Source organism: Pseudogymnoascus verrucosus, assembly GCF_001662655.1.
Source record: "Pseudogymnoascus verrucosus strain UAMH 10579 unplaced genomic scaffold scaffold_15, whole genome shotgun sequence".
Lineage (NCBI taxonomy): Eukaryota > Fungi > Ascomycota > Leotiomycetes > Thelebolales > Thelebolaceae > Pseudogymnoascus > Pseudogymnoascus verrucosus.
Genome location: NW_017263666.1, coordinates 384,696 through 408,547, shown reverse-complemented (window position 1 = coordinate 408,547; position 23,852 = coordinate 384,696). Strand labels below are relative to the sequence as shown.

Sequence of the window (23,852 nt, the reverse complement as noted above, 5' to 3'; positions counted from 1 at the left end):
CAATTCTACGAAACAAGCCAATTTATTTTCCACAACTAATTAATCGCGGCACTCACCTATTTATCGTACATCCATCTTTATAAATTTGAAAGAAAATAAATATTCATTTGGGTCACTTTCCTAAAAGCGTGGGCTGATAAGGATCATAATGGGGATATACGAATGATGGCGTCTCTTTCCTAATTAATCACTTCCTCTATACTGAATCAAGGCAAGCCATACTGCACACTCCTAAGTGATCCCATCTACTTGCAAGCAAAGTAATGATATGCCACAATGTGCGATATGTTTATAAGTAATAGATATGTTTATAAGTAAACATATCGCACATTGTGGCATATCGTTACTTTGCTTGCTCTGTTCTTCTGCGCCGAGCCGCATACCTGATTATGTCGTCGACCTACTTACACTCACCGAAGGGCAAATTGGGCAGCCACGACTAATACTTGATATTCGCTATATAATCAACGACACTCGAAGAACAGACACATACGACCATAGACTCAAGAGAATTGGGCATCCCGTCCGCTCTGCCATACACAAGCTTGAGATCGGTGGATTAGTAGTTGGGTGGGTGACCACCAGCGAATACCCACTGTTGTATGTTTTTTGCCGTTTTTTAATGTAGTTCACATTTCTAAATGGTATTTATGCTGTCTTATGTGTGACATCAGATTAATCACTAATCACTTGAGCAACCTCGGGCGGGGATCACGAGGGACACCCCGGTCGGCTAAAGCAACGTGATCAAAAGTTCGATGGTTTTCGGATTACTCGTCCATTGTTAAACCTAGGCTTGCAAAAGAACAGGAGGACAATATCATAATATCGCCTCTGCTACTTTATTTGTCGTTCTCAAATAGCCAACTCGACAATCTTCAATTTCGACTTACACCTGGAACAATCAATATCTCTGTAACAATGGTCCTCGCTCGTGAAACCATTGAGTTCAAAACTTGTGATAGCACTATGCTCCGGGGATAGTTATCCCCAAGTTGAGAAATCGGCGTGTGTGATCATGACCCACGGGGTGCGTACTCCGTAATTATTGAGATATTGAATTTTCTTATGAAATTGGCTAATTCTCGTCCGTTTGTTACAAATAGCCTGGTGGTGTCCGCCACTATTGGCTTCCAAATTTCGCAGATCGATTCCAGCAAGGCGGGTACAGTGTACTCCTCTATGATAATCGGAATTGGGGTGACAGTGATGGACTACCGCGGCAAGAGTCAAACCCGCCCCTTCAACAAGCCGACTACTACGATGCGTTCAATTTCGCGACATCATTCCCCAGTGTGGATGATGATACTCGCATAGTATACAAAGCTGCTATCGTACAATGCCCTGCAGTGTCTGGAGAGACGCGATCCTTGGCCTTCAAAGACCGAATCCCGGGTATTCTGAAAGAGTGCGCTCGTATCATTACAGGATCAGAACCAAAAAGGGTTCCACTTATTGCGGAGAACTTGGAAGCAGCGCAGTCAGGGACCACTACTGCCATGTTTCCCGGTGTCCATGCTTATGAGCAGGTGCGCGGTTCGTACGATTGCGGTGGTCGTTGGGAGAATTCTGTGACGGCTCAGACACAGCTCAATATGCTAGCTTTTGAAGGACAGAGTATGGTGCATCGTATCTCGCCGACTCCGCTGTTGATGGTCATTCCTGGGAACGACATTCTTGTCACCACCACGGCATCTCAGATGGCCACGTACGAAAAGGCCATCGAGCCAAAGCAGCTTTTGTATATTGATGGCGCAGGTTATTTTGACATCTATACTGGGGATTGGTTTGAACAGAATATTAGAGGACAGATTGAGTTCTTAGGGAAATGGCTTGGCTCTTCTTGAGACGCGACAGGCGCAACGAATTCGGATTGACTTCTCGAAGGTATCCTGCGCAGAAGAAAATGTGATTTAATTTGACATTCCTTTTGTTGCATATAGTGTTTTCTCGCCCCAAAACACATTTAGAGAACCCACACCATCGATAACAGAGTACCGTCCTCTTTGACTTGTCTTAGTGCATTTAAAGTTGCGACGTATTTGACAACAAGAAACCAGCCACGACACAAATATTAATGATTGAAGCCTGGGATTACTTTTGACAACTGGTTACACAGTCAACATTGAGACCACACATATAATCATTTCTTCACGAGCTTTGCACCTCCCCATAGCGAGCCGATATTCAATCGAGTGGGATGCAATATCTGAGGAACTTTGGTAGCTAAATTATCCACATATTATGGAGAAGTCATGAGCTCCTCATTTCTCAATGCTCGCCATCGATTACTTGCTTGGATCAAATCATCACATCCTTCTAATGCCCATCCCCAACTCTTCAAAAAACCGGGCGTGACTTCCCAGCTTTCGATTTTCCACGGGTCACCCCAGGTAATCAGACATCTGCGCCCAGCTGTGTAATCGTCTGGATTTCCAAACTCCCTATCGTTGCTGGCACCGCTGATTGCAGGGGTTGACGGCAGCGTCGATAGTAGCGCACTCTCATTGCCGCCTGGGATCGGTGTGACAAAGTCTGGAAATATATCACCGAAGAGGTCCTGGCGCATTTTTTCAGGCACAAACTCCACACCTTTCTTGATGAGATTATCTCGAAACTTCGGGAAAGGAAACATATCAATCCAGCTTGTGTGAACACAGTTCATCTGTAGTAGCGTTGGGTATAGTGAACTAGGCATATTATGGTCAGAAAGTGGACGGATGACTGTCAGGCCGCCACAAAGCCTTGTAGTGGATTCGTTGCCGAGTGTAGCGGGATGTGGTGCTTTCAAAAAAATCGCTGCAGTACGAAGTAGAGACTTATTGGAGATTAATGCTCGGAAGACGTTGTGTTGAATAAGGTGAATTAGATGATCAGAGGAGAAGGTGAGGGTGGTCGATGTGCTGAATTCAGAGTCGGGGCTGGTACTATTAGAGAGAACATTCCTTGTCATTGCCTTTGACTTGGGTGGAAATATAATAGGAGCTTGTTCGAGTGTCTGTACAGAACCATTATGTGATGGCGAAGAAGTTAAATGGCCGGGTGTCGCCAGGGCATGGTGTCGATCTGGAGGAGGCCGATGCTGCATCTCGTGTCTTTTCCTAAATTTGGCAACCCAGCCCGAAGAGAATTTTGGCATCGCTAAACCCTGTGACTCGTCTGAGTCGTTCCATATCTGCCTGGCCTTGCGTTTGATGACGTCGTTCGACACTCTACCTGACAGACCCTCTACTACATGAAGCCAATCGGAGAGCAACAAATCTATCCAAGGCCATTGGCAGCTTCGCATACGGAACTTAGGGACGACTTGACGTGTTGGAACATAGATGTCAAGATAAGCGAAGCTATCGTTTAGGCTTCGGCTGACAATGGACTGACTGATCTCGTGGCCGAAATGAAATTTGAACCATATTTTAAGAGCAGAGTGAGATGGCTTTGGGTTGGTAGTCTGATAATAGTGGCGTAGCGCCACGCGCTGTGAGTGGGGAATCGCGGTCCTAGAGGAACCCATTGTTTGCTGTCTTGGCTCGCCTCTTGCTGAATTGAAGCGTCAAATCCTAAAGGGAAGCGTAAGGATGCACCGGTTCGCGTGAACAGGTTGCAGTGGTAAATTCGGGGGTTGAGGGGGGTGAAAGTTACCTGTCAAAGTAAGAGAGGACTATGAGGAGAGTGGAAGAACAGCAGATTATGCCAAGATCTCGGTATTATCGCTATAGAAATGTGGGCTGAGTAATTTCAGGTTGAATTTGGTTGTGATGTGTTCACAACATTGTCGAAATCGGAGGCGGCGGAGAGATGGGCAAACTAATATCCTTATAGTGAGCGACACAAATTAAGGGAACTAAGCTAGCGTGGATTCCAGACTCAGCATATGATCCTTAGTGGACCGTGGTGGAAATGTCTTCCCTTCCCGAATGGACGTAGTGCCTAGTTCCCGTGTTTACAAATCATATTCCACATTTCAAAGCAATCGGACTTTCTTAAGCTGTAGTCGAAATCGGAGGCGGAGAGATGTGCAACTAATATCCTTATAGTGAGCGACACAAATCAAGGGAACTAAGCTAGCGTGGATTCCAGACTCAGCATATGATCCTTAGTGAGCCGCGGTAGAAATGCCTTCAATTCCTGAACGGACGGAGTGCCCAGTCCCGCGTTTACAAATCATATTCCACATTTCAAAGCAGTCGGACTTTCTTGGGCTGTAGATCGGATTGGCGCGCGGTATTGCAACTCAAAAATGCCACGTCTACACCATACTAGTCACGCTATTAGGATATCAGGCCAAGCCTATTGCCCATGCTAGTTTAATCTCTTGATTCGTTATCCTTGTTATAAGGATATGTTAAACTCTAAAAATCAAGCGGCTGATGGTCACCTCTGGTAAGTTCATTAGGGCCAAACATAGCGCTACACTTGGGATATTTCATGGTCCGAATATTGGTGACAGAGACAAAAGCTCCGAACCATTCCAAGGGTCTGATGCAACAAATAGCAAGATAAATAGTTCACCTATGCTCCCGAAAGCTGAAACTAAAGACTTGTCAGAAACGTTTCATTCAACCATTACCTAGTACCGAATCTGCCAGGTCCCTTATTCAATCACGATGTCCCGATACGCAGAAGCTCATTTGAATCCTAGTGGCCCGGGAGACGCTCGTCCGACAGCCCTTCAGATTATCAAGGACGAAGGAGTAGAGGGCAAGCTAGCCGGGAAGGTTATCGTCATCACAGGCACTTCGTCTGGAATAGGGATCGAGACAGCTCGCGCTCTGTCTTTGACTGGAGCAAGACTATTGTTGACAGCACGAGACCTGAACAAAGCCAAGACTGCTCTGGACAGGATCCTCGAACCAGGGCGTATTGAACTCATTGAGATGGACAATACTTCCTTGAGCAGTGTGCGTGCTGCCGCGAAAGCCATTCTCCAGAAGTCGAACAACCAAGTCAACGTCCTTGTCAACAACGCCGGTATCATGGCTCTGCCCAAGTTGGAGTACACGAAAGACGGCTTTGAAATGCAGTTTGGAGTTAACCACCTCGCCCATTTTCTGCTCTTTGAGCTCTTGAAACTAGCTCTCCTCGCTAGCACCACCGCTGAGTTCTCATCTCGAGTTGTGAATCTCTCTTCTTCTGCCCATCACGTCGCCTCGATTAATGAATCAGGCGACTACAATTTTAAGAAAATTGAATATAATGACTGGGTTTCATATGGACAATCAAAGACCGCCAACATCTTCATGACCAATGAGATCGAGCGGCGCTACGGATCGCGAGGCCTTCACGCTAATAGTGTGCATCCTGGCATGATTGCGACGGCATTGATGCAGCATATGGACCCTGCTATGGTCGAAACGTTGAAAACGGACGAAAAGGCCTACAAAATGATGAAGTCACCAGAGCAGGGCGCTGCAACGACGGTGTGGGCTGCGATTGGGCAGGAATGGGACAAGAAGGGTGGAGAATATCTTGCTGAGTGCGGCAAAACAACCCGTGGAAACAACAATCACGAGATCACTGGTGTAGGGTTTGCAGGGCATGCTTATGATCCCGAGAAAGAGGCTCGGCTCTGGAAAGATTCGTTGAAGATGGTGGGGCTGACAGATGATCAGTAGGCTGCGTTGGACAGAAGTAGCAGGAATAATGAGGTTTTTATCACTCTTTCTACCTGATTTTCTCTTGTCAGTTGCTACTACGTCTTTAGAAGATGCCAAGTTAGATAGTCTAGTACAGTGAAAACAAACTATACATTCGATGAAGTTCAAATTGTTCTATTCGTCTTGCGTTACCAAATTGGAGATTAAGTCGTCTGATTGTGGAGCGCGACGCGCTTCGGAGACATTAAAATAGCAATTGAGAAGGAATTTTTGTTCATTATTCGTTCGCCATAATGCTTGTGCTCCTCAAGCGTGTGCCTATGAGTAAGGACAAGGCACTTGGGCTCCTGTGGTGGGGCTTAACGGCAGCCTCATCAATTTGTGGCTGGTCATCACAATCACTTCCAACATCATCTCAGCTTTGCAACTCCCATGATTTACACGTCGCTGAGGACTGAAGAAAGAGTGTGGATAAGTAAATTCCGCTTCAAGGATCTGCAGATTCACGTCATACTCGATGTGGGAATATGAGAACTTGTGCCTTACTACATGCAAACTCCTTACTCCCATGGGTGGACATTGGTCTTTTCTACCTTCCCGTCCCGGTAACTATCCAGAGCCTCGTTTATGGCATCTGCGTCCAAACCTTTCACAACCTTGTAATTGCTTGGCTTAATCTTCCCATCTTTAAGCCACGCAGGGACCTCTCTCCAAAAGCCCACCGTTACTTCCGGATGTACTGGTGAGATGCCCATCACCAGCCTACGCTCGTAACCTGCCGTCTTCGTGCCAATGCGGTCAGGATCAAATTCTCCGTCAGCTCGACGGAGCGTGATGAGTGTACCTCGCTTCGAGTTTGAAAGTGCAGCAACGCCAAGCTCCTGTTCCTGACCAGTATTCACCGTGTCAATCGCATAGATCAGGTCATCTCCAGTGATAGCGCGGACTTGTTCCAACGCATCGGCGGTGTGCCGGTCTATCACATGGGAAGCCCCCCGGGCTTTGAGCTCGGCCTCATTGTGAAGCCCGGCAACTGCAATAACTCGTCCAATTCCTGCCAACCTTGCCAGTTCAATTGTAGCCCTTCCAGTGTTAGAGCCGCCTCCGACAACTAGAAGAGTGGTGGCCGCGAAGTCGAAGGAGCCTGCCGCCGGCGAGAACGGCGGAGGAAGGCCAAGACCAGAGCTGGAGAAGAGAGCAATGAACCCAGCCAACACGATGACTGGTATTGTTGATGCCTCATCATCGGCCAAACCGGTATCCGCCACTTTGGCAACGAATCGCGCGTCCGCAAGAGCGTATTGCTGAAGACCATTAAAGTCATTGGCATCACCATCCTTGACGAATGTATGCCCAAAGACATGATCGCCAACGACAAATTTCGTAGAATGCTCCCCTCTGCCTACGGTCACGACTTCACCGACTAGATCGCTAGCAAGAACATAAGGCAGGCTCGTGACGAAGAGGCCGGCGTCGCGAGTTCTCTGATCATGGGGGTTGACTAGAAGGTGAGGGTTAGCATCGGTGCGCCTCCGCAGGATCACTTGTCAAACTCACGCCCAGCGACGAGAACCTTGACCAACAACCGATTCTGACCGGGTTGAGGAATCGGGCGATCACCCAGAGCCAGTGGCGTGCCCACCTTTCGAAGTAAAAGAGCCTTTTGGGACATAGCCCTCCCTGGATTTAACAAGAAGTAGAAGCAGACAAGGAGTGCTACGATAAGATATAATTTTATAGCATAAATAACACTTGTGAAATTTCTAGCTGGGAAACCTCGGAGCTTTAAATAGTGGCTTACAGAGGTGTAATTCTTTAGCCGTGACAGGAATGTACGAAACATGAATAAAGCATATGTGTGCAAGCAAGATTCCGGGCTAGTGTATATTTATCCTAAACACTAGCATTAGCTAACTTTTTAAGGATATAGAAAACTCAAAATCTAAAAGAGATCATTAATCACTCGTAATACTCCCGAGATTTGTCATTCTCTTAGAGCATTGTGACAAGTTTCTCTATTTAGCGAGCTCTTGAATCATGGCGTTTCGTAACTGGTTCCATGACGTCCGATTATTAATCGGGGTGTTGTTATTCCGAAGATATCTGACCAGCCGAACCACCAAACTTTCAGGTTGGTCGTTCGGCCGGCCTAACCACCACCAACCTAAGGTAGCTTTTTGGTGTAATTTCTATGCAATGCTACTTATTTACAAGGTACTTACTGTGCACGTTCTTCTCTATGTAAATTAGTAGGTAAAAAGTAGCCTTTATAAGTACTATCTAGTACTTAATAAAATATAGTTATTGCTACAACTTAATTACTTTTAGAAGATATAAAAGTAGTTATAATTAGAGTATAGATGTAGCTATTATACTAGCTAACTATTATAAAGTAGTAGAGAAGAAATTAAGAATAAGTATCTTTACATATAAATTATAGTGCAAAGCTACTTTGAGTTGGCGGTTAGGCCGGCCGAACACCAACTGAGAAGTTGGTGGTTGGGCCGGAACAGATGTTAAATTTTAGCCCCTAACTAATATAATCTAGTTCTATATTTCATAGTTCATATATGATTGAAATAAAAACGGCACATGGGGGCGCGTCTACGAGACAGTTTCGTGAAATTTCTTTGCGTGGTGGCTTTGGAAATGCATCCGGCTTGAGCCGGGATGTCACATATTCAACACTCGTAGGCTCGTTAACTCCAAGTCTCCTACTATGCTTTCTCATAAAGTAAAGTGTTTCGTTGCTCTCGGCAGGTGGGTTGTGACCTGAGACCACTTCACAATACATGGAAGATTATTAATTGACGCTGATTGCGTAGGAATCAACTTCCTGGGGCGTCGGGGCTCGGTCAACTAGCTTATTAAACATACGAGCCTCATTAAAGCATTCTGCGGTTCGAGTCTAAGATATATATTTTTGGAAATCCGTATTAATATTCCGATCAAGGCAGTTTTTAAGGAAGGTGTCGATACTCGCATGCTGCAAGATCAATATATCTCCTGGAACTAGCAGCACTATACTTCCCACAAACGTCTTATCTTCTTTGAAATATCTAATGCTCTTTATGACCTTAGCTAGCCTGTTTCATATCACTAACGCCACCATCTCCTATGCCCCAGACAATCCAATTCCGAAAAACGTCTTTAACACCACAGTTATCACCACCGTCTATTTACGAGGTAGAGGCCATTCTTCAAAGAATACAGTTAAGCTCCGACTCATTGAGCATGCCATCACACTTGTATGTTCCTCGCCCTCGTACGGCTTCAACGAGACCGTATGTAGTCGATTGCAATCTCGCAGCAACTCACAGAGGTCGAGGATATTGTCACACATTCTGAAGTCGGCGGCGACTTGCTTTCGCCCTTCATAGTGGTCGAGTGGTTCGTCATTCCATTGAGGCGGGTTTTGCTCGAAAGAGCCATAGAACAGCATCAGCGACGGCAACCGGCCATCTAAAGTGTTATCCTCCAAGAACGCCTTTGCTTCGTCTAATATGCACCGAGTACTCCACCAAATCGAGGGACTACTGGCTATATAACAGTCGAATAACTGCGGGCGTGTAAACAAAACGTGCAGGGCGAATAACCCCCCATATGAATGGCCATAGATAGCTTCCCTCCAGGAAGTCGTTTGTGGGAATCTTGCCTTGACTGCTGGGCGAACTTTCTTGTCGATGAAATCGACAAATTCATCTGCACCTCCGTGCCCAGGTACAGGAGTTGGTGTAGGCGGGGTTAGGTCGAGGCTGCGCCGGCGTGCATCGTATAGCTTTCTGGTCAGAGGATATCCGATGGCGACAATGATGCCCCCGCCAGCGAAGTGTGACGCAGCCTTGCGACGCCAGGCAGCTTCCGTCGCGGTCAAGAATAATGCGTTCCCGTCGACGACATATCTAGTTTCGGTCAGAGAATTATCTTGTGTTATCTTCAGCGGGTACTTGCATGATGGGAAGCAGCTCGCTGTGAGAGGTGCGATCATGCTGCCAATGCAGTGGCCACGACACCTGGATCAGATATGTTTCCCCGCGTTCATTGTCCAGATAGAACTGCTCCGAGTTGGGAAGCGCAATTGCAGTTGTCTCGCCACCCATTTGACGGCTGAATTGCATACTAGCGAAGTAGCTTTTGTGAAGTCGGAAAATTGCTCGGAGTGTGATGACGGTGAAAATGTCGCGAATGGGGAAGTTGTGCCCTGCTGCCCAGAGATTATCCCCGAGGCTGACGCTGCACTACGTAAGTTTCCCCCCACCCACTCGAAGAATCGGATCCACATCTGGTAGGCCCCATTACACCTAAGGATATGGTCGGCTTAACGTTGTCAGGTCAAGTGTCGCCATACATCTTTGCCCTTTCCGATGTCGCTTCTCCGCTCCAGGGGCTTGGCAGAATCTGATAACAGTTAAAGTTATCAGATTCTGCGGGATTTTTATCTGATCCGCTGGTGGATGTGGAGCTTTGACAAATACTAATTCCCACCGAGTGGTCTGGTTGGTTCAATCCAGCAGTAGCCCATTTAATTAACTCCAGCCAATCCTACGAGTGCGACGACGGGGACGAAGGGCTTTCATGCGAAGGTGTTCGATACTATTCATAACGAGAGGAATCAACCGATTAATTAAATCTTCAACCCTCGCGTTACATACTATATCTATAATTACTGTAATATACTCTTCGCTTGGTACAGTATATCGCAATGAATTTAGAACACGGTACCCTTTGTCTGGGACATCTTCTTGACATTGATGTCTCTAATCATAGCGACCGCGATAAAGCCCAAGACCATCACGGCGCAACCAGCAGCAAGCATTCTCGTCTGCGCATATCCGTAGGCTTGTTGGATTGCAAGTCGTTCGGGGGTTCCAACCTTATAGGTGAGCTGCACAGGTAAACTTTCATATATGGCTTGCAAGTCTGGCTGGGCAGATTCTGGTAGATACCGCTCAAGGGCCTTCTTGAACGTGTTTGTCCAGATGGCTCCAGAGACGGCACTGCCTATGGCACCACCAATGGTGCCACTCACGAAAAGGAAAGCGAGCACCGAGGCGACGTATTGATGGTCAACGGTGGCTAGAACGGCCAGCTGGACGCAGAGAATGAAGATGGCCCCAGAGACAGAGAAGAAGATCTCGCACATGACGATGTAACCAATGTATCCGTTTGGCTGTCGGAAATGAATCATTAGGCCCAATGCGAAGACATACAACGGGAGGCAGAACCAGAGGATCCACTTGAAGCGGCCTGTGACGCGGATGATGTAACCGGTGATAAACAGGAACACAAATGCAACAGCGCTGAAGGTGTTGGACACATATCCAGCCTCTGATATCGTTAGGTTGTTGACAACCATCAGAAAGGACGAGAAGTAGCTGGCGTAGCAAAAGTAAGATATCTGGTAGGTGGCATCCAAGAGGCATGCCCCTAAGACGGTCCGGTCAAGGAGGAAACGAGATTTGAGGAATGGCGTCGGAGCCACGTAAGTCTGGTGGAGAACGAAAAGACATAGAAGTACAATGCCTACTACGATCATGGCAATAATGTAGCCGGTCTTCCATCCGTTAGGTGCGGTGGCGGCCAGGGTAAATGGCAACAGGAATAAAATGAGGCCACTGGCAAATAAGATGACACCCGGTACTGTTGATTCCAAAGCATGTCAGCATTATGACTTTGTTACAACACAGGAATTTTTCGGCACTTACAGTCGAACTCCTTGATGACATACCAGACCTGTTGTGGCAAAGTTCGGCCACTCTTCTCCTGGGTAATGATTCCTTGTTTTTCGGCTTTGCGAAGATTGTGATTTAGTACCCAGTACAAGGGCAAAGCCACGCAAGGGAAAATGATAGCCCAGCAGCCGATTCCCCATTGCCAGCTAACATTGTTGTAGAAGCCTTCAGCAGCTTTTGATCCAGCGAACGCCGTGATCACGGCCGGGGAAGAGGTGAAGGCAAACGCCAAACCTCGATTTCTTAAGTTCGTAACATCTGTGGCAATGACATTCCAGCTGTAAGCGAGGCCTCCGAAGCCGACAGAGTAGAAGACCTATCATTTTTATTAGCTTTGGAACTCCTGACAGGGGGGATAGGCCTTAATGAGAGGTTGACATTTGTCTTACCTGAGCAGCGCAATAGGTAGGAAGATTCTTAGATGCAGCCATAAGAATTAGACCCAGAGTGCACAAGCACAACATGAGAAGGAAACCCTCAGCTCTACCCCAGACGTCTAACAGCTTAGCCATAGGGATATAGACTGCTGCAGTCATAGCACTTGCAACAATGTCAATGACCGTTAAGAGCGAATGAGACTTCCAATCGCTAGTAGCAAAAGGAGTTAAGCTGCCAACAACGGTGGCTTTAAAGTTGTTGACCAGGGTGACGAGCCAGATACTATTGGCAGGAAAGAATATCAGTAATGCAAAGGGCAAGTTGGGGCAATGCTAGGACGTACAGTATTAGAACTCCAGCGAGCGATTTCTTCGACCAAGCCAGAGTCACGGCCTCTATTTTCCTGACACCATTCTGCGCATCTTCGCTAGGCTTTTCGTCTTCCTGGGCTTCTGAGTCGGATACCTTTTCCAACGAGCCAGACGTAGTGGTCTTCTCGTTCGTAGGGTCAGCTGGAGTCTGTCCCTCCTCAATCGAAGAAGGCAGCTTAGTGTTGTTGGGCGTGTTAACATCCATAATGCCGTGAGACTTGTCCAGAATTGCCATTGATCTCAAATAGATATAGATAAAAACGCAAGTTGTATGCAAGAGAGAGCTCTCAAATAAATATCGAGGGCTGCAAGGACCATGATAGCAGTATATGCGGCTCCCGGGTTCGGCTAGCTCCGCAGACGTCGCGCACGACAGTGTCTGAGATTACGCCCATGGAGACCTCGTGGTCGACATGATCCCGAGACCGGATGGTAGGGAGACGAGTGGGGGTTACAGTTAGTAAATTGATCAGTCACGACCTAGCCCCTTTTGAGCGAACACATGCTCAGGAAGATTTTATTTCCACCCTACGCGCCGTGGTTGGTGATATCCCTGAGGGATGTTGGCTTGGGAGGTTGTTTTGGTAGGGATCGCTGAGATCACCAACAATGCCAAGGGGCTGAGACCTTCAGGTTGCATCTAATCTGATTGATCATTTGATTAGATATGGTTGCAAGGAAAATTTGTTGGCCGAAACGCTAATCAGATCCTTAAAGCGGGCCTGGCCGGCCCCACTACGCCCCTCCCGCTACACCGTACAAAGAAGCCCGAGATATACCCGTCGGCCAATTCAACTGACGCCCCCCACTCGTACTTTATGCACCATACGATCTGACGTGTGATTTGAGAGTGACTTTGTGTATTGTGAGGTAACTATATTTGATACGAGTTTGCAGGTTGTTCCCAGCCTCTCTAGGATCATGTTGTCTGTCCATTCCGGATCCATTCCGACTCATATGCTTATTCCTTGCTAGGATTTGTCAAACTCTTCCCGACCATACCCGTATCATGACGGCCCAAAAGCACCTAACTACACAGTCTCTTGTGCACGCATGCTCTGCACAAGAGGTTGCGTATGGTTCGGAGACTCGTAGTTCTTGTCGTGTTGCGCCTTCCACTCGTCCTTGGTGATAACATATTCCACTTCACCATCCTCGATTCCAGGAGGAGGGTTATCGTACTTGGTATAGTATGTGCGAACTTTCTTCATTCCACAAGATGCCATTGTCGCCTGAGAACCAGCGTTGACTGACATGGTGTCTCCACCCACTTCCTTCAGGCCCAAGTCTTGGAAGGCATGTCTCAGCAGCTCGAATGAACCTTCCTTCGCGTACCCTTTTCTCCAAAACTTCGGCAACAGTCTCCAGCCAAATTCCGCTCGCTCCCTGTTGCATTGTGGAGGTCCATCTTGTCCTGCATTACTTTGGGATGGCGCGAGAACCCACCAGCCAACAAAGTCGTCGCCAACGTAGCCGGCCCAGCATCCGAGCCCAGGGACAATTGTTGCCGCATTAAGCAGCCATTTATGTGTCTCAATCGACTCGTCGAGTGTCAACGCTCTACCGAACAGAACGTATTTCATGACATCTGGATCAAAGTCCAGTTTCCTGGTGAGTTCCTCGTGCTCAGGGCCGAGGGGTCGTAGCTCGAGGCGCGCAGTGCGCAGAGTTCCTTGTGGAAGGGTCATGGTGTCTGATGCGATGGCTATAGGTAAGATTTGTGCTGTCTCGTTTTGCGTCTTCGTTCTTTGAATATGTCCTCAGCTATTTACAAATTTGCGAGATTGCTGTGTACTGCTCGACCATCTCTTATACTTTTACAATATAGGCAGCGTCGACTTGAGCTCGCAAGGTCATGGGCATGCATAGACAGCATGGATTGACAGAGCTACGACAGATCCAGCAGTGAGCAACGTGAGATACTGTCATCTTTGCCTCGTGTTCAATTTTCCATCGTGAACCACAACAATTCCATCACCTTGATCTGCATTGTAGGTCATCTTCGGAATGATCCTTGATGGCCCATATTTCCAAGAAGGATTCGGTGCGCTGTGCACATGTATGCAGGTTTTGCATTTGAAGTTGAGATCAACCATGTCGTATCCCCCTTATAGATGCGTATAGTAAGGGAGTCAAGGAGATCAGGAATATCACAGTCAAGGATGAGAGAGAGAGCAGAGGCTAATGTAATAACCGGCGAGAACCTTCTGATAATCTGCTCATCTAATCTAATCAATCAGGTCGCCCACATGTGCAGCGTCCGACTGATCGACCGTACCATTTCGTCGCCATTCCCTAGGTTGATGCCGAAGTGGTGCCCTTGGCGGCAAGTAATAGAAAGAGGAAGAATAGGGATAAGGTAATATGACTCGTATCCCAGTCTCCGCTACTGAGCGGTGCAGTGTCAATCCTGCCACAGACGGACAGCATACCCTACTGTAGCTAGCCTAACGTAGGAACGATTTGCTCATCCACCTTAATCTAATCAATCAATCTTATCTCCGAGTGGCTCTTTCCAGGGATAGCAACGCCGAACCCCCTTTCTCTCCGAAGGAACACAGCTGCGGCCACCGTTGGGGGGTTGGATGCGCCCCAACTGAAGCACTAATATTATCTCACCATCCGACATCGCTTCGGGACTCATCGTCGGGTCTTGGCTTATAATGGATCTGCAGTATAAGACGTGAGGGGTTCCACCACTCCACGTGACACACCAAACCTCTACCCTCGAAGCAATTCTTAAAATCAAAATAAACTACCTCATCTTTGGAGACAGAGTATGGTAGCCTTATGGAACGTAATTTTTGATCGACCGTTATCATTCTTTTAAGCTCCATGAATCAATTAGGTTGCCGCAGTGCCCACTGGATATAACACACGTCTCTACTGGAAACACCAAGAGTGCAAGGGCGTGCTGCAGCCATGGCGGACGCTATATCAACAGAGAAGCCCATAGCCGCTAGCGATGCCACAGCCGTAAGTTAATGATTCTACTCGCAGGTTGAGTGGTATTGACATAGGTATCTAGTTGACCCCTTGGTCGCGGCTTAAGAAAACGTTTGCGTACTTCGCTATTTTTGTTCAAACAGAGCCATCAAAACTCGACACTCTTCTCTTCGTTACTGGTATAATCAGCGCCATTGCTTCTGGAATTCCATTTCCGCTGCTAGGCATCATCTTTGGCCAGCTCCTCGATGACTTCAACGCCGAGAGCTGCGCCGTCGAGGCGACATCGGGCGCTGACTACCAATCCGATGTGAACTTTAAGGTTCTCTATATAATTTATCTCGCCATTGCCCAGTTCGGCTTCGTCTACATCCACCTAGTGAGTTGGTCACTGGGAGGCGCCAGGCTGGCTCAACGTCTGCGCGAGCAGTATCTCCGAAGCCTGCTTCACAAGGAGCCAGCCTTCTTTGACGACCATCCCGGCGGTGAAGTGTCGTCGCGACTCAATGGCGACATTACCATGATCCGCATGGGCACCTCAGAGAAGGTCGGGATCTACCTTTCGAGCATATCTTTCTTCGTCACCGCGTATATCATCGCTTTTATCAAGATTCCAAAGCTCGCTGGGATCTTGGTTTCTTTGGTGCCGGCCTACTTCTCCATGTCACTTGTAGGCGGATATTTCATCAAGAAGTACTCTTCTCAGGTATCAGATCACTTTTCAGCAGGTTCGGCCGTAGCCTCCGAGGCTCTGTCCAATGTTGCTGTTGTGCACGCATTCAATGCAAGCGATAAGCTAGAAGCAAACTTCTCGTCGCACATTAGCTTAGCCAGGAAGGATGGTCTTAAGAAGGCCCTCGTCAGCGGCATCCAGGCTGGCTTGATCTTCTTTATTGCCTACGCCGCTGATGCATTGGCTTTCTGGCAAGGTAGCCACATGATTGCGGATTCAGTGGCAAGTAATGGGACAGGATCGACGGTGGGGTCCGTTTTCACAGTGATTTTTCTTCTGGTCAATGGTGAGTCTTCTTTGAGCGCAACGAACGCTTTTCTTCACGTAAAAAAACAGTGCTAATTGATAATCCTCTTGAATAGCTACCCTTGTTCTGAGCCAAATGACTCCATACCTAGCCATCTTTGCGGCAGCTTCTGCATCCTTCGCCAAACTCAAGAAAGATATGGACAGACCATCAAGGATTGATGGAACGTCAGACACTGGCCTTCGACTGGAGAACGTCACTGTGGGTCAGTTCAAGCTGGAGAACGTCACCTTCTCCTATCCGTCCCGATCAGAGCAAAATGTCCTCCAGAACGTATCTTTGGAACTTCCAGCTGGCAAAAAGACGGCCCTGGTTGGTTTTTCTGGTAGCGGAAAGTCCACTGTAACCAGTTTGTTGCTCCGATTGTACGACCCAACAGAGGGTACGGTCCTCTTAGACGGCCATGACCTCCGCGACCTGAATGTGCGTCAGGTTCGAAGTTTGATCGGCATTGTCCAGCAGGAATCGACATTACTCGATCGATCGATTTTGGAGAATATCGCTCACGGTTTAGTCAACTCTGCGGTCCCCGAACATGAACATCTCGGCGAAACATTGCTTGGGCCACAACTCCGCTCCCTAGCGGCCGCTATCAGAAGGGGTCGCGACGCAACAGAGGCTGCTATAGAGGAAGGCCCGATAGTGGTAGAGATTCTCGGCATGATTCAGCACGCAGCTGGGATTGCAGACGCCGAGCGATTCATCAGCGAAATGCCAGAGGGCCTAGGCACCATCGTTGGGTCTAGTGGCACACGTCTTAGCGGAGGTCAAAGGCAGCGTATTGCCATCGCTAGGAGCATGGTCAAGGATCCCCAGATCCTTATTCTCGACGAAGCCACAGCATCTCTCGACTCCCAGAGCGAGAAAGAAATTCTCGCGGCCCTCGATCGTTGTTCGGAAGGTCGCACAGTCATCTCGGTAGCTCATCGCCTCTCCACAATTCAGAAGGCAGACAAAATTATTGTCATGAAGAACGGCTGCATCGTGGAAGAAGGCAGTCCGGCAGAACTAATGAGCAAACAAGGCGCATACGCTAGCCTTGTCAATCTGCAAAACCTAGATACAGAGTCCCCAGAGCAGCGGTCTAGTCAAGACGGGTCAATAGGTGGTGCGACTGCCGTTGAGAAAGCTGACTACGGCCTTGAGAGCACGGACAAAGGAGATATCTCTGCCGATGTGGCCAAGGAAAGTCTTGAGAAGAGGATGCCGTCAATGTCTGATTCCGCTTCTGAAGAAGATGAGCCACCGGTGAACCAATCTCTTGGGTACTTGATTAGCAATATGTCGCGCTATATACGCCCCAACGCTCTGGTCGCAGTCGTTGCTCTCGCAGCGGCCAGTATTGTCGGCGGAGCTTACTGTGCCGATGCTGTTATCTTTGGCCACACCGTCAGTGGGCTAAGTCCATGTGGCACCCCCGATCACATTCGATCCAGTGGTCGCCTCTATGGACTCTTGTTCTTCGTGCTGGCCATCATTGAGTTTTTCGCCAACGTTATAAGCTGGGTCGGCTTTGGCCGGGTCTCTGAGGATGCCATCTACGCTATCCGCACGTCCGTGTTCCGCGCTCTCTTCGAGCAAGATGTGCAGTGGCACCAGTCTGCGGGCCGTACGCCGTCCAGCCTGCTCGCACTCATCACCAACGACGGGAATCAGATTGCCGGCCTTAGTGGGTCCATCATCGGCACTGTCTTGTCGATATGCATTAATCTAGTTGCGGCTGTCATCATGACACTGATAATAGCCTGGCGTATCTCCCTAGTATGTCTCGCCATTGTGCCGATTCTTCTAGGGGTTGGGCTTGCACAGCTACGTGCTCTTGCCCGATTCACAGAGAAACACGAGAAAGCCTTCAACGAGTCCGTCGGAATCAGCGTCGAAGCCGTCAACTCCATCAAAACCGTTGCCGCACTAGCGCTCGAACATGAGATTCTAGGAGTTTATCGCAGTACTCTGGATGGGCCCCGAAAGGAGGTGACTGCCGTCAGCTTATATACCAGTCTCTGGCTCGCTCTTCAGTACTTAGTCGGAAACCTAGCATTTGCACTAGGATTCTGGTGGGGGTCCAAGCAAGTCTTCAGCGGCAGGTACAGCCAGACGGAGTTCATCATGGTCGTATTCTCTCTCCTAGTAAGCGCACAGCTTTGGAGCCAAATGTTCGCGCTCGCTCCCGAGATTTCCAACGCTCGCGGGGCCGTTGCACGAGTCGTCAATGTGATTGAATTGGGATCATCCGGATCCGACGCCCAAGGGCGGCCGGGAGACAAGAAACAAGACGTCGAAGCCGTTGCAGAAACCAAGGGGCCATTGCCACACAGAGAAGGTGGCACGGAGGTTAAGTTACAAAACGTCCATTTCGCCTACCCAGGTCGCCAGTCTGCCCCAGCTCTTTCCGGTCTGAGTGTGCACGTTCAGCCTGGCCAGTTTGCTGGGCTCGTGGGACCCTCTGGCGCGGGTAAGTCCACCATTACATCGCTTGTGGAGCGCATGTATGTTCCCAGCCATGGGGAGATCTACATTGATGGAGTAGACATCACGAAACAAAAAGGGATATCCTTCCGGGACGACATAGCCCTCGTGCCGCAAGACGGCGTGCTCTTCGACGGCACAATACGTTTCAACCTCTCATTAGGTGCACGTCCCGGATCCTCGGTCTCGGACGAGGACATGATCGAGGCATGCAAGCTAGCCAGCATCCACGACACGATTGACAAGCTGCCGCAGGGCTACGATACATTATGCGGCGCCAATGGAAGCCAACTCTCGACTGGACAGAAGCATAGATTGGCAATCGCCCGTGCTCTGATCCGCAAGCCCAGGCTACTGATCCTCGATGAGCCGACCAGCGCGCTGGACGCAGAGACCGAGAAGGTCTTGCAGGAGAACTTGAGAATCGCGACACAAGGCATTACTGTTCTAGTCATAGCACATCGTCTGAATACCATTCGTCACGCCGACGTCATTTTCTTGATCGAAGCCGGACAGTGTGCAGATGCGGGTACGCACAATGAGCTCTTCAATAGGTCGGAGACCTATCGTGCAAACGTCCTCAATCAAATGATTGCTAATTAGATGGATTGGGATGAAAATGTACAAGTAACTTAGGACCTTCATTGAAGCATCATATATATACTGGTTCAGATTTAACTAATTTTACTATTTCTAAAATTAATTACAACTCAACGTAATCATTGTGTCCGAACTGGTCGCCCTCCTATAGCCGTAGCGGCGGAAGCCACTGCGCAGTATGGAGCTGAGTGCATCATCCCTCTAACTGAGGTCTATACCAACCGTATGATATAAAATCTAGCCTTCTCATCTATATAAGGAACGAAAAAATACAGCTACACACGATCGTTCTTTCTCTTTTTACACAGTCGTTCCTTCCTCACTCAGCTAGTCGTTCTTTCCCATTTTAACACCGTCGTTCCTTCCTCACATAGTTTAGCTAGTCGTTCCTTCCTTCTACAGCCCGTTGCTCTTTCCTCATTAAAATACTAAGGGGAAATAACGATTGTATTTAACTATTTTATAGGACGTTCCTTCCCATTAATAGATAGTCTTTATATTTCAAGCTCACTAAGATGGGCGATTATCCATCGCACGGTTAGAACCTTAAAAGTTGGAATTGACGATCTACTATATACTTATATAATATAGCACAGTGCTAAAATGAATAGTTAGAAATAGTAAAGCGCTCTACTATTCCCACTATTGATATTATTCCTATCACGTGCGCTTTCTATTTGAGATTCAACTGCTCTCCTTCGACTCAAGGAAGACTCTCCTTTTCAAAGTTTACCCGCCAAAAAATGCGCATTTATTGACGAGTAGTGTCTCTCTCATACAATATATGTATTCACCTGCTGTAGGTCTTAGTGACATGTATTCCAATCCCTTTCAAGGGTTGGCAGGCGGCTATATGCATGTAATGCTGGGCGCCAGTAGTGAGTATGGCGCTGTTCGCATGGTTCCGCAGCGGATGGTGATTGTGCCACCTTACACTGCGGCGCTGCACTGTCGTACATGCTATAAACCGTTATACTCCCGCCATCACTGCAGATAGGCAGTCAGTAGTTGTAGTTGCACAAAAAAACGGCGACTTGGCGAGGTGGGGGCCAAATACGCAGACATCATCAGTCATCACAGTACCATCAGTCATCACGGAACACACCTGCAAGGGCGACAAGACGGAAAAAAACACGAATACGAAAAAGGCGGGCTGAATACGAATTGCATTATCAGCACAGCAAATCTATAGCTCCCACTTCATAATCATCTAAAATTCCAATCATGAATCACATTCATTCCACCGCGTATGCGTTAAACAAAGAAAACATCAAGCAAAACCACAAAAACCACAAAAAAATTCAAATATCACCCAACCCCCCAATTCCAGCCGCCCCTAGCCGCTCGCCGTCTTTGCTCAGGCGCATGGGTCCTCCAGGGAAAGGGAGGAAGCATGGTGAGCCGTCGTCGCCAAGGCGCACGCCCCGACAGGCCTGCTGCCCTTCCACGCTTGTTATTGGTCCCAGACCCTGTGGTCGTGCGGTTCCGCCACGTTGGGGTGGTGCGCGCCCTGGTTGGGCATGTAGGGGGCCATCCAGGCGGCGTCGTCGTCGGCTGGTAGGGTGAAGGGCGCGTCGAAGGCGGAGGGGAGGTATTTGTTGTCTGTGAATGGCATGGGGAGGCCGTGATTCGTGTCGAGGTAGGAGTTCGCCGCGGCGGTCTTGAGGAGCTCGTCGAAGTCGATGGACGTCACGGGAGTTGATAGCATCTGGTTCTGGACGCTGTGGTAGGACGAGTCGGTTGGTAGGCGGTAGAGCTCATTCTCGCCGGTCTCAGAGTAGTCTGAGCCGTACTTGGTTGTCTGGGCCATGCCATTGTTGCCAATGTCCATGTAAAGACCTGCGTCTTCGACTTCAGAGATCTCCCCAGACGTTGACGTCGTTGTCAGTGCTGGGTGCTCAAGGCTGCCGAACTCGAATCCGGTGTAGGATGCGGCTTGACTAAAGGCTGGTGCAGCAAAGCTGTCATTGTTGAAGTCGAGTCCGTCATAGTGAGACCAATCGATAGATGTTGCAGTCAACCCGGCCGAAAAGATAGGCTGATCGATATCCTGAAGAAGCCCATAGTTGTCGAGAGAAATTGGAAAGCCAAAGTCGGGGAAGCTTTCCACGTTGGTAAGGTCAAGTGGTGGTAGATGACTGTTTAATTCCTCGAGGGAGCTCGGACCCGCGACAGGGGAGCCATGTTCCGATTTGATCTTCCTCTGCTCTTGGCGAGCACTGACGATCGAGTCCTTGATGTGTGACTCGCCATGAAGAGCCTCAACGTTGCTCAAATGCGGTAGATTATCGACGGAACGGTTGGCTAGTCCTGTCGAGGTTGAGCCTTGAATTGGGTGTGGGCGAGGTACGACATATGGGTGTCCGCATTTCTTATGTGCCATGTGGGTATGCTTGTGAGCGGACTTGTGGTGACCATTGGCGAGCACGGTCAAGCCAGTGCTCTCCGATTGTCCGGTATGGGCACGAGGACGGCGAATCTCTGTAGATTCGGGAATTGACCCTTCATCCGACTCGGACTCGGGTACTGCTTCGAGGTATTCCTTCTTCAATGCGCAGGCGCAACGGCCTCCATGACTGCAACAGCACGTATCTAAATGTATCAGAATGCGGGCCACAACTGCCACCCAGAGCTCAGACAAAGCTCACCCTTGGAATCCTCCTTTCCATGCGTACATGCAGCCTTGCTGTGGATCTTCTCTCCACAATCACACTTCACATGAGCGGAGCGAGACTTGCGGAGAGTGCGACAGTGCGTGCACTGCGAAACGGGTCGGCCCTTTTTGGCAATATGTTGTAAGGCGCGGTCTACGAGTTGTTAGCATGGTTCGAGGTTGAATCAATGGCTTCGAGGTTGCATACCAGCGTGCTGACAGTTGCTTACACGGTGGCCTCTGACGCATGCCTGTCATTGTCAGTATCTTCAGAATAGCGATGGAAGAGTGAGTCTCATACGTCGCAAGCAAATTTCTCCCCAGCAATCAACATCCTCACTCAATGGGTGGCCGTCCAGAGGACGACCGAAAGAAGGCGACAACTTCAATATGGTGGTTGATTTATTGTAGGCGGTCGGAGTGACCGCGGAGTCGAACAAAAAGTCCGAGTCGTGTAATTCGCGAAGTAGAACAGAAAACGGAGCAAAAGCTAAATCTGGGGTATTTGGTGAAGTTCTTCCGAGTATATACAGGCAGCGGACTCCAAAAAGTGATATTGAGACGAATCCGATCCAACGCCCGAGAATAGAGAGGAGATGAGAGGAGAGGGACAAGGCTGGGGTGGCGAAGCCTTAGCACCGAACGGCGCCTACTGTGAACAGCAGAACAACCGAATGGGCGGTATGGGCAACCAGGATGGCGGCGATGAGGATTTCAGCCTCAAAGACGAAGAAATTGTGAAGAAGAGGAGAGGGAAGAAGCAAAAGGGAAGAAGAGGTTCATGGGTGCCGGTGGGGGGATGGCGAAGTCTTTGTGTGGGACGGAGAGCAGTAGGGACCAAGGACGCATAAATGCAACGGGAGGAGTTGTTGGGGGGGGGGAAGGAAGTTTGTAGGGGAGGTGGTAGGTGTAGGTAGTGTAAGTTTTTTGGAGGAAGCAGATAGGCGGAGTAGGGAGAGGCAGAGAGAGCGGTCGTGACATAAACATAACCTAATAGTACAGATAGGATAGGATAGGATAGGATGGAATAGTACAGGGCAGGAAGGGAAGTACTCCACTACAGCAAACAGTCCACTCATACAACTTCAATACGCTTTCAGTACAAGCACGATACCAGGTACTTGAAGCACTCGGTGGAGATATATGGAGATATAGGGATATTGCATGTACCGCATCAGTATAGTATAGTAGAGTATAGTATAGTATAGCTTCTTCTGATCTGTACCGGCTGTCACGTCTCCCTTCTCCTTCGTCCTTCATTGCTGTTGTCAAAGGAATAATGATGCCTGTTTCGACGACAATCGGCGGCAGCCGTTAAGACCCGAAGGAATCTGTGTATACACTCAAAGAGTGTACCAAACGTACGCCTCATCTGATACGTAAACAGGCTTGCTGTTCAGCTCAACTCACACACACACATAGACAAGCGGCAGCCAACTTGCCATTCAAACCCGTCAAACCAGAGGGCGCGTGCCGCGGGAGTCGACGAAGGATGTACAAGTACAGTCGCGTGGGGTGCAGCAATACAGACACATACATGACATATACGCGAAAGCCCTCATTCCATAGGGAGTAGTCATAGTTCATCTTGGCCCACCATGGCGGCAGATGCATGGTGGGTTGTTTGAGTTGAGCTGAGATGAGGAGGTGAGAAAATGGGCCAAGCGTGTTGGGTCATGTCTTAGGAGGAGGGAGTGAGTCCATCGGCTTGTCTCTCTCTATTCTCCATTGCCCAGCTCTCATCTCTCCTATCCATAACCGACCTCCTTTCCTTCTCCTTGCGCTCTCTCGGTCAGACTCCGTTGAGCAAGAGAGCATGAGGGCATCGTGAGATTAGTCCCCAGCTTTTCTCCCCTCCCCCAGCCATCGACAGAACCCAATCGCGACCCTCCCCCGTAAAGTTCTGCCCGTACCCGCACCTCAGGGTCCATGCCGCCCACCTTCCCTGTTATGGACACGGCCGTATCATTCTGAATGGGGGTTAATGGGGAATCGCTAAGAATACCGCCGGCGAAAGAGTTCAATCCTCATCCATCCCCATCCCAGAATCCCCGTTGCACGAGCGTTGC

At 48.8% G+C, this 23,852-nt stretch overlaps 9 protein-coding genes across 9 annotated transcripts; 3 read left to right on the top strand and 6 right to left on the bottom strand.

The window, feature by feature from the left end:
- The first annotated feature begins 496 nt into the window (after positions 1-496).
- On the top strand, positions 497-1,914 carry VE01_05082 (uncharacterized protein). Its single transcript, XM_018274548.2, has 2 exons — positions 497-1,030; positions 1,107-1,914. Exons 1-2 carry the CDS (start codon positions 1,019-1,021, stop codon positions 1,845-1,847), a joined length of 753 nt encoding a protein of 250 aa, XP_018131496.1. The 5' UTR covers positions 497-1,018; the 3' UTR covers positions 1,848-1,914.
- An 82-nt stretch (positions 1,915-1,996) lies between these two features.
- VE01_05081 (uncharacterized protein) lies at positions 1,997-3,781 on the bottom strand. Its single transcript, XM_059463666.1, has one exon. The coding sequence runs from the start codon at positions 3,509-3,511 to the stop codon at positions 2,243-2,245; it is 1,269 nt and encodes a 422-aa protein (XP_059319799.1). The 5' UTR covers positions 3,512-3,781; the 3' UTR covers positions 1,997-2,242.
- An 823-nt stretch (positions 3,782-4,604) lies between these two features.
- On the top strand, positions 4,605-5,612 carry VE01_05080 (uncharacterized protein; the record flags this gene model as incomplete). The annotated part of the gene is made up of 1 exon (XM_018274546.1): positions 4,605-5,612. One exon carries the CDS (start codon positions 4,605-4,607, stop codon positions 5,610-5,612), a length of 1,008 nt encoding a protein of 335 aa, XP_018131498.1.
- Positions 5,613-6,076: 464 nt separating this feature from the next.
- Positions 6,077-7,402, bottom strand: VE01_05079 (uncharacterized protein). The gene is made up of 2 exons (XM_018274545.2): positions 7,152-7,402; positions 6,077-7,095 (listed from the first exon to the last, which is right to left on the bottom strand). The coding sequence occupies exons 1-2, from the start codon at positions 7,264-7,266 to the stop codon at positions 6,155-6,157; spliced, it is 1,056 nt and encodes a 351-aa protein (XP_018131450.1). The 5' UTR covers positions 7,267-7,402; the 3' UTR covers positions 6,077-6,154.
- Positions 7,403-8,598: 1,196 nt separating this feature from the next.
- VE01_05078 (uncharacterized protein) lies at positions 8,599-10,019 on the bottom strand. The gene is made up of 2 exons (XM_059463665.1): positions 9,546-10,019; positions 8,599-9,496 (listed from the first exon to the last, which is right to left on the bottom strand). Exons 1-2 carry the CDS (start codon positions 9,710-9,712, stop codon positions 8,770-8,772), a joined length of 894 nt encoding a protein of 297 aa, XP_059319796.1. The 5' UTR covers positions 9,713-10,019; the 3' UTR covers positions 8,599-8,769.
- Positions 10,020-10,077: 58 nt separating this feature from the next.
- On the bottom strand, positions 10,078-12,637 carry VE01_05077 (uncharacterized protein). The gene is made up of 4 exons (XM_018274543.2): positions 12,048-12,637; positions 11,716-11,986; positions 11,300-11,642; positions 10,078-11,234 (listed from the first exon to the last, which is right to left on the bottom strand). Exons 1-4 carry the CDS (start codon positions 12,308-12,310, stop codon positions 10,303-10,305), a joined length of 1,809 nt encoding a protein of 602 aa, XP_018131556.1. The 5' UTR covers positions 12,311-12,637; the 3' UTR covers positions 10,078-10,302.
- A 175-nt stretch (positions 12,638-12,812) lies between these two features.
- VE01_05076 (uncharacterized protein) lies at positions 12,813-14,285 on the bottom strand. The gene has a single exon (XM_018274542.2). The coding sequence runs from the start codon at positions 13,761-13,763 to the stop codon at positions 13,107-13,109; it is 657 nt and encodes a 218-aa protein (XP_018131557.1). The 5' UTR covers positions 13,764-14,285; the 3' UTR covers positions 12,813-13,106.
- Positions 14,286-14,642: 357 nt separating this feature from the next.
- VE01_05075 (uncharacterized protein) lies at positions 14,643-19,339 on the top strand. The gene is made up of 3 exons (XM_018274541.2): positions 14,643-15,051; positions 15,104-16,040; positions 16,117-19,339. Exons 1-3 carry the CDS (start codon positions 14,998-15,000, stop codon positions 19,131-19,133), a joined length of 4,008 nt encoding a protein of 1,335 aa, XP_018131558.1. The 5' UTR covers positions 14,643-14,997; the 3' UTR covers positions 19,134-19,339.
- A 940-nt stretch (positions 19,340-20,279) lies between these two features.
- VE01_05074 (uncharacterized protein) lies at positions 20,280-22,700 on the bottom strand. The gene is made up of 4 exons (XM_018274540.2): positions 22,085-22,700; positions 21,992-22,034; positions 21,779-21,937; positions 20,280-21,722 (listed from the first exon to the last, which is right to left on the bottom strand). Exons 1-4 carry the CDS (start codon positions 22,115-22,117, stop codon positions 20,584-20,586), a joined length of 1,374 nt encoding a protein of 457 aa, XP_018131559.1. The 5' UTR covers positions 22,118-22,700; the 3' UTR covers positions 20,280-20,583.
- Positions 22,701-23,852: the final 1,152 nt, after the last annotated feature.

What these genes read in the sequence shown, in the direction of transcription:
- VE01_05077 (XM_018274543.2), bottom strand. Translation starts at nt 12,310, where the DNA reads ATGGCAATTCTGGACAAGTCTCACGGCATTATGGATGTTAACACGCCC. An exon ending in CTCGCTGGAGTTCTAATACT is followed by an intron (nt 11,987 to 12,047) that starts GTACGTCCTAGC and finishes TCCTGCCAATAG; the next exon opens with TATCTGGCTCGTCACCCTGG. An exon ending in CTACCTATTGCGCTGCTCAG is followed by an intron (nt 11,643 to 11,715) that starts GTAAGACAAATG and finishes TAAAAATGATAG; the next exon opens with GTCTTCTACTCTGTCGGCTT.
- VE01_05079 (XM_018274545.2), bottom strand. Translation starts at nt 7,266, where the DNA reads ATGTCCCAAAAGGCTCTTTTACTTCGAAAGGTGGGCACGCCACTGGCT. An exon ending in CAAGGTTCTCGTCGCTGGGC is followed by an intron (nt 7,096 to 7,151) that starts GTGAGTTTGACA and finishes CTCACCTTCTAG; the next exon opens with TCAACCCCCATGATCAGAGA.
- VE01_05081 (XM_059463666.1), bottom strand. Translation starts at nt 3,511, where the DNA reads ATGGGTTCCTCTAGGACCGCGATTCCCCACTCACAGCGCGTGGCGCTA.
- VE01_05075 (XM_018274541.2), top strand. Translation starts at nt 14,998, where the DNA reads ATGGCGGACGCTATATCAACAGAGAAGCCCATAGCCGCTAGCGATGCC. An exon ending in CCGCTAGCGATGCCACAGCC is followed by an intron (nt 15,052 to 15,103) that starts GTAAGTTAATGA and finishes ATAGGTATCTAG; the next exon opens with TTGACCCCTTGGTCGCGGCT. An exon ending in GATTTTTCTTCTGGTCAATG is followed by an intron (nt 16,041 to 16,116) that starts GTGAGTCTTCTT and finishes CCTCTTGAATAG; the next exon opens with CTACCCTTGTTCTGAGCCAA.
- VE01_05074 (XM_018274540.2), bottom strand. Translation starts at nt 22,117, where the DNA reads ATGTTGATTGCTGGGGAGAAATTTGCTTGCGAC. An exon ending in GGGAGAAATTTGCTTGCGAC is followed by an intron (nt 22,035 to 22,084) that starts GTATGAGACTCA and finishes TGACAATGACAG; the next exon opens with GCATGCGTCAGAGGCCACCG. An exon ending in AAGCAACTGTCAGCACGCTG is followed by an intron (nt 21,938 to 21,991) that starts GTATGCAACCTC and finishes AACAACTCGTAG; the next exon opens with ACCGCGCCTTACAACATATT.
- VE01_05078 (XM_059463665.1), bottom strand. Translation starts at nt 9,712, where the DNA reads ATGCAATTCAGCCGTCAAATGGGTGGCGAGACAACTGCAATTGCGCTT. An exon ending in AGCGAGCTGCTTCCCATCAT is followed by an intron (nt 9,497 to 9,545) that starts GCAAGTACCCGC and finishes GACCGAAACTAG; the next exon opens with ATATGTCGTCGACGGGAACG.
- VE01_05076 (XM_018274542.2), bottom strand. Translation starts at nt 13,763, where the DNA reads ATGACCCTTCCACAAGGAACTCTGCGCACTGCGCGCCTCGAGCTACGA.